The sequence below is a fragment of the Anarrhichthys ocellatus genome, unplaced genomic scaffold (assembly GCF_004355925.1).
Source record: "Anarrhichthys ocellatus isolate YVR2014 unplaced genomic scaffold, GSC_Weel_1.0 scaffold59, whole genome shotgun sequence".
In the NCBI taxonomy this organism is placed as follows: domain Eukaryota; kingdom Metazoa; phylum Chordata; class Actinopteri; order Perciformes; family Anarhichadidae; genus Anarrhichthys; species Anarrhichthys ocellatus.
The window spans coordinates 1,131,457-1,138,698 of record NW_022280089.1 but is presented as its reverse complement, the minus strand read 5'-3'; the positions used below and the strand labels follow the sequence as shown (position 1 = coordinate 1,138,698).

Sequence of the window (7,242 nt, the reverse complement as noted above, 5' to 3'; positions counted from 1 at the left end):
CTGTCCTCCTATCCTCTGTCCTCCTATCCTCTGTCCTCCTGTCCTCTGTCCTCCTATCCTCTGTCCTCCTGTCCTCCTATCCTCTGTCCTCCTGTCCTCCCGTTCTCTTGTCCTCCTTTCCGCTTTGAGCACAGCCCGACAGAGAGAGCAGAGGAGATGCACGCTGCGTGATATTAAAGGACACCTAAACATTAAAAAGTACTATAATATACTATATGAAGCACCAGTAACGTTTTTTTCTAAGCTACCAAAAACCTAATGTTTTTTAGTTTCAAGTGATTGTACACTAATGTTTATATGTGTGTTTATATTCAAGTTCTGCCAATGAATCCCCCAAATGTTACACATTTAAATGATGATGAGGAACTCAAAAGCACAGCCCACTATGAACCAATGAGGCAGGCTGCAATACCTTGAGGGCCTCATTGTCCTTGTCCAGACGCTTGTGTTCCTGCTGATCCTTGGTAAGGGCAAGCTCCTTCCCAGTGATCTCATCTCTCAGTCTGGTGACCTGGTTGTTCATGGTCTTCATCTTCCTCTTCATCTCTGCAATCTCTTCCTGAGGAGAGAGACAGATAGTGAAAGAAGGGTGGGAAAAGACAATTGTACCATATTAGACATTTGTGTAAAATTGTCATAACTAGCATATCAAGGTCACAGTGACCTTTGACCAGCAAATTCAAATCAGTTCATTCTTGAGTCCAAGCGAACGTTTGTGCCAAATTTGAAGAAATTCCGTCCATCATGTTCATGATGGACGGACAAACCATCTGATGGACAACCTGAAAACATAATGCCTCTGGCCACAACTTTCACCAGGGTGGAGGCGTATTAATATCAGTTAGACATTTCCCATTTCCTGGTAACTATCGGTGTAATGTGGGCAGGATGAGCCAGGGATCGAACCACCAACCCTTTGATAAATGTTCGACCTGCTCTCCCTCCTGTGATCAGCTGTGTTTTCGTACCTGAGCCTCAATGAGGTTTTTGCTGTAGAGGTTCCTTTCAGACACGACAGACTCCAGCAGGTTCTCTTGCTGTTTGAGCTTGCACTCCGCCTCAGTGACCTTCTTCCTCCAATCAAATATCTCCGTCTCTCTTACTTCAACGTCACTCATTTTTTGTTGCACCTGTGGAATGGGGAAGAGTTCCCCTCAGACACACAAACGTTGACGCCAGGTTTCCCAACCGTGTGATGATAAATAGCTTAAAATCATTGTGTGTACTGAAAATAAGTCCAAGGTATGAAATGCAATTAATTAGCTCTCTTCTACATAACTTGCCTTCTGCATGAGGTTGCTGGTCTCGTTGATGTAGCGGTCGCGCTCTTTCTCCAGCTGTTGGATGATCTTGCGCTGCTTCTGGGCCTCCTGGCGGTATCCACTGATCTCGTGTTCCAAGGTCTTCTTGTCCTGCTCCAGGAGCTTCACAAGGTTCTGCTGTTTCTCAGTTGACTGGGCGGCTTTGATCATGTTCTATTGAATGGGATCATACACACAAATACAGGAGCATGAGTAAATGATGAGGAAAACTGTAGATACAGCATAAATACCCTGTGGGTCACTGCTGTTCTCCATATATAGTACATCACACAGGTACCTCCGTTTGCAAGAACCTAAGGTGCTCTGCAACGCATACCTTATTTAAGATGTCTCTCTCTCGGATTAGCTCGTCTATAGCTTTCTTGTCCGTTTCAACTTGCTTTTGGGAAGATTCAAGATCTGTGGGGGGAGAAAGGTGGGCCCAGTTTGTATAGATGGTCAAAGCCAAAAGTGTTGATTATGAACTCGTTCTGTTTCATGAGTGTACCATAACAGCCGTGGTTACAATTTTTAATGCGAATTTTAATGCGACACAATAACTGTCAAGTCTGTACGCGCCGAGATAAGATCTGGCTGACATTGGAATCCGATCAACCAGACCACGTGCCGAGGTGACCTGGCTCACAATGAGTTGGGATCTCAGTGAGGTGTAAACAGACAATTTATCAACCGGAGGTCACCATCATCTTCCTCCGACACGGGAGTTCCTCTACTGAGGAGAGCAGGGGGAGGAGAGGAGGAAAGGGGCACAGCTGAAACATGCTGTCTGAGTCCTGTTGATGAAAACGCAGCAAACATTTCCTGATTTTTCAAAATACAAGCTTTATTGTGAAGAATTTATGGGAAAATGTTTATTACTGAATTAGCGGAGCTTTGTTGATGGCTTTTCTTAACTAAAACAAGGCTACAGGGAGGAAGAGTAAGCAGCCCAAATAACAGACTTTATAGAATTTATTGGAAATGAAATACACCATTTTACAGCCGCACTTTAGACCAAGAAATATATATACGATCGCTATCCGATCAGGCAGGTCACCTTGAAGTGACAAGTGTAACCACAGCATATGTCATCTTAAGTAATTTAGCAGGTCTTAAGAACACTGTTTTATATCTGAATGAAAATGATTGCATTGCAGTACAGAATCAAGTAGCCTAATTCTACGAATCATAAAGGAGAAACAAAATAATGCAAAGTAATATCAGAGACGAGGATGGGGGCGGGGGGGTGAGGCTCGACAAATAAAAGGTCATCTGAAAAACACATCACTGTGCATACAGAGGCCCAAACCTGGGCTGTTTCCTCTCAATTACCATAATGGTTTTAGACCTTCCATCCCAACTTCCACTCTGATGATGGCATTCAGAGAACTGGATGTTAGAGTTAAGAAACAAGACCAGCAGCTGCTGTTCCAGCTCCATCTGGACCGTTTCCACCCAGATAGTTTCTGGTACTTGCTTCAGACGGATTCAGGTTATGATACTGTTACTATAACAATACTACACTGAACAAACATATAAATGCAGCACTTTTGCTTTCACTCCCATCGTCCACGAGTTTAAATAAAAGAACACATTTTTGAATGGCAGGAAAAATGCTGACTAAAGGTGTGTTCACACCAAACGGTTTAACACTGACTTAAAGAAATTTGTTTAGAAATATATAATATAATAAGCCTTTGTGTGCATAAAAAAAAGTTTTAGACGTTTTATTTCAACAAAAACATGTTGCTTTTGTAATAATAGAATAATAATACAGATGTATATAGCACTTTTCAAAGATCTCAAAGATGCTTTACATACTGTAGTATGTAAATAAAGACATGGGGGGATTGCTGGGGAAGGCCAGTGTGCTCGTGTGTAGAGGTGGGTTTTGAGGGCCTTTTTGAATGATAGTATTGTGGGGGCAGTAGGGACATTTAGGTTTTATCATCTCATGTCAGACTTCAGAACTCATTTAAGCTCATGAGCTCACGGCCAGGGACAAGGACAGAGCAGCGCCGAGGGAGGGAAAGACTGGGAACAAAGGGAGGATGATGTTCATTAAGTGTGTCAGTGATTCAGCATGGCGAGCCCCCGTACCTTTCTCCAGACCAGCGATCTGAGCTCGCAGTGTCTCCCTCTGCACGTCCACGTCAGCTTTCTGATCATCCATCTGGTGGAACTTCTTCTGGACGGCTTCTCTCATCTTTGTTTGTTTGGCAATCTCCTGACGCATCTGATTCACCTCCTCTTCTCTCATCTGTCGGGTGGAGGGGAGGAGTTGAATGAGGCATTACAAAGAGTGGACCTGTTTCTGACTGGCTCACTGAATGATATACCCGGAGTAGTGCCCTCTTGTGGTTCAATAGGACAGAATCACATCATCTATTATCAGGAATCCTACGCTACAGTAGAAATGAGAATTGTACTGAGGACAGAGTTAGTCCAATGATTTCCATTTAGAATCAGTCTGATTCTGTCACTGTACGCTGCATGTTAAATAATATCTGGACTGGCCAACTTTCTACTGTATGCAGCTTACAAAAGATCAGTGAGGAGTTAGTAAGTTTAGGTTTCCACTAAGCATGAATGATACTCCGTGTTCCAAGCGTGTGTGGTATCATAGTAAGAAATAGCGGTGCGGTAAGACCTCTGTACTCCTGCAGTGGGCACAACGTTGATGCAGGTTTCAGGATGTTTTTTGAAGTGAGTTGAGAAGGGTTTTCAAAAGAAAAGTATCATTTGGAAAATATCAAATATTATTCATTATTGCCTCCAAAAATAACAATATTATTCCTATAGCCTTTTTTTCAAATATGGTATTCGCCAAAGTTAGCTGCCTATACAAGCATGTGTGGAAAACAGCCCTGAAAGAACAAGCTTACACTCTCATAACTCCATGTTGTATGAGTTACAGTGTGAACTCTCTGTCAGTTCTATTACTTTACCACTCTCTCTATGCTATTCACAATCAAAATCATGCACAGGCACACACAAACACTGCTACCACACACAACCAATCAGGCATATGTATATGTGTTATGGCCTCTGTTGCTCAGGTGTGTGTGTCTGTGTTTGTATGTGTGTCAGTGGAGCAACGTGTACCTTGAGCTCATTTGCGTTGTGCTGATTTTCCAGGGACAGATGGTCTTTGACTGAAGAGAGCTGCTTACACTCCTGCAGCAGCTTGTTGTTCTTCACTTGCAGCTGCTCCAGCTCCCTGGTGGATCGCTCATTCAAGATCTGTCAAAGTCAGGGAAGGGATTCAGGTGTGTGAGGAAAATCATGTTTATTATCTATGCATGTACGTATGCATGATGTAATGTTATTAACCATGGAATCACATGTACATTGGTTTTACAGTGTTATGGTTAACCATCCTGAATACATTTGATACAAAAGATTCCCAATGTGCCCTTTCGTTCATTTGAGTTTGTAGCTTCATATAATGGCTTAGTGATCTACACATTGAATCTAATTAACATACACACATATATATATATCTATATATATATAGATATATATATAGATATATATATCTATATATATATATCTATACTGTATATGTACACTCACAAATGAAGACAAAAACTCCAGACAGGACACGAGAGGTTATTAAATGGTTTATGGAGTATGAAAATGATGTAAATCATTTAATGCATTATACATTGACCAGATCTCAGATTGAATATCAATATAACAGCAGCTGGTTTCCTAAACAACACATTGTAAAGAGTATGCGTCCCACTACTTTGCTCACCTTTAACTCTTTGAGCTGCTGCTCCAGTCTCTGCTGCTCCTCTTTGGCCCTTTGGCCCTGCAGACTCAGGGCTTTGATGTCCCCCATCTTGGCCTCCATGTCGACGTGCAGCTGCTTCACCTCCTTATCCAGCTTTTCCTTCAACCTCATCTCTCGAGAACTCTCATTCTGTTGTACCTGGAGCTCCTGCTGGAGCTGGATGTAGTCCCACAGAGCAGCAACAAGATGGCACCAGAGCCAGATTTAAATTCACATTCAGCAAAGCAATTTGTATTCCTCCAACATACATTATGGTCATCTGCAGACTCAGTGATGTGGGAACAACATTGTAAAACACAGGTAACATAAGTTGAAGTTACAAATCTGATTATCCTCTACCTCGCCACACGTCTGATTTGCTGTTGCAGAATCTGATATATTTAGTGCAATCTCTTCATGAATGAAAACCTTCACACAGAAAACTCCTTGTGTCTCTACCACCAGTTTGAAAATGTGACATAATCAGACGTACAGTAGAGTGCCACCAATACTGTCTCTGTAAAAAGTCAATCAGAACGCTGCAGCTCGAGTCCTCACTAAGACCAGGAGGGTGGATCACATCACTCCAGTTCTGAGGTCTTTGCACTGGCTTCCTGTCCAACAAAGAATTGACTTTAAAGTCCTGCTGTTGGTTTATAAAGCACTGAATGGTTTAGGGCCAAAACACATCTCTGATCTGCTGCTACCTTATGAACCATCCCGACCCCTTAGGTCGTCTGGGACCGGTTTACTTTCTGTTCCCAGAGTCAGAACTAAACATGGAGAAGCAGCGTTCAGTTGTTCTGCTCCACATATCTGGAACAAAGTCCCAGAAAGCTGCAGGTCTGCTGAGACCCTCAGCTCCTTTAAATCAAGACTGAAGACTTTTCTGTTTGCTGCTGCCTTTAATCTAACCACATTCAAGGATATTAATACATTTCTGCATTTTACTACTGTATTTCATTTCTTACACTGGTTTTCAGTGTTTTAATTGTTTTTAAATCTCCTTTTCTTTTGCCTTATGTTTTGATGCTTTTAATGGTTTTATGTGAAGCACTTTGAATTGCCTTGTTGTTGAAATGTGCTATACAAATAAACTTGCCTTGCCTACAAGAATGTGACACTTGTTTACCTGAGCGATATTCTCTGAGGCACTATCTCGTTGGGCCTCTATCTCCTGCTGGATTGCGATGGCCTTGTTTAGTTTTTCTCTCAGACCCTCCAGGGTTGACAGCAGTTCGTCTCTCTCCATAGTCAACTTCTCATTCGTTTTTAGTAGATTGCTGAAAAAACAGATTACAGTTAGTTCCATCCACACAATAAATGATCAAGAGCATGGGGACAGGAACAAATGGCTCACCTCTGCTCTTGGTCCATAGAGAAGCCGGTTTGTTCTTCAGCCATTTTCATCCGGTTGGCAACTTCTTCTTTTAAATCCCTGATGGTCTCTTTGTCCCTCCTCTCTTTATCATGAGCAGCATCAACCATTTTCCAGCCTTTATCCAGCTCCTACAGTGTAAACAAAGGAACGTTTTAATACAACACTGCTGAGTTCATGGTATCTGAGAAGTCCAGAAGAGGAACAATTATAAACCTTCATGACTTCATTAAATGTAACCTTCTATACCGTACAAACTCCATCAATTTGCATTCCTGGTCCTTTATTTTACACAATACATATATTACATAACCTCCATATTTGAAATCAGCGACATACATGTTCTGGTAATATACCCTCTTTAGTGAAGTAATTGTTGTCTCGTCTTCCTGGGACAGTTTCAGGGCCGCTGCTACTTTAGTTGAGGTGGACACAACTTCTGCATTCAGCTCCCTGCATTTGGACATCAGTCTCTTCTCATTATCTCTGGACTTCTTCAGTGCATGGATGAGCTTCTCGTACTCCACCCGGACCTTGTCCATACTATTGTCCTCTACCAGCTCATTGAGGATCATATGAAACTCCTCCAAGGACTCACACATGTCCTCTCCTGCTGGTCTTGTCTCCTGGAAAATACAGCAGAGCCACAGAGTACAACTTCAAATGAAAGCGGGGAGAAAGTAAGCTTATATGTGAAAGCCTGGGGATGAATAAAGTTTCTATCTATCTATCTATCTATCTGTCTGTCTGTCTGTCTGTCTGTCTGTCTGTCTGTCTGTCTGTCT

General features: G+C 42.2%; 1 protein-coding gene across 1 annotated transcript in view; it reads right to left on the bottom strand.

Annotated features, from left to right (window-relative positions):
• The window catches only part of cfap58 (cilia and flagella associated protein 58), a 12,980-nt gene that overhangs the window by 4,687 nt on the left and 1,051 nt on the right, over positions 1 to 7,242 (bottom strand). Inside the window, exons 2-11 of the mRNA XM_031871614.1 lie at positions 6,814 to 7,083; positions 6,440 to 6,588; positions 6,212 to 6,362; positions 5,062 to 5,256; positions 4,407 to 4,544; positions 3,402 to 3,561; positions 1,639 to 1,721; positions 1,284 to 1,475; positions 969 to 1,130; positions 413 to 559 (exon numbers count right to left, since the gene is read on the bottom strand). Coding sequence (XP_031727474.1) covers positions 413 to 559; positions 969 to 1,130; positions 1,284 to 1,475; positions 1,639 to 1,721; positions 3,402 to 3,561; positions 4,407 to 4,544; positions 5,062 to 5,256; positions 6,212 to 6,362; positions 6,440 to 6,588; positions 6,814 to 7,083 — 1,647 coding nt within the window. The remainder of the gene's footprint in view (positions 1 to 412; positions 560 to 968; positions 1,131 to 1,283; positions 1,476 to 1,638; positions 1,722 to 3,401; positions 3,562 to 4,406; positions 4,545 to 5,061; positions 5,257 to 6,211; positions 6,363 to 6,439; positions 6,589 to 6,813; positions 7,084 to 7,242) is intronic.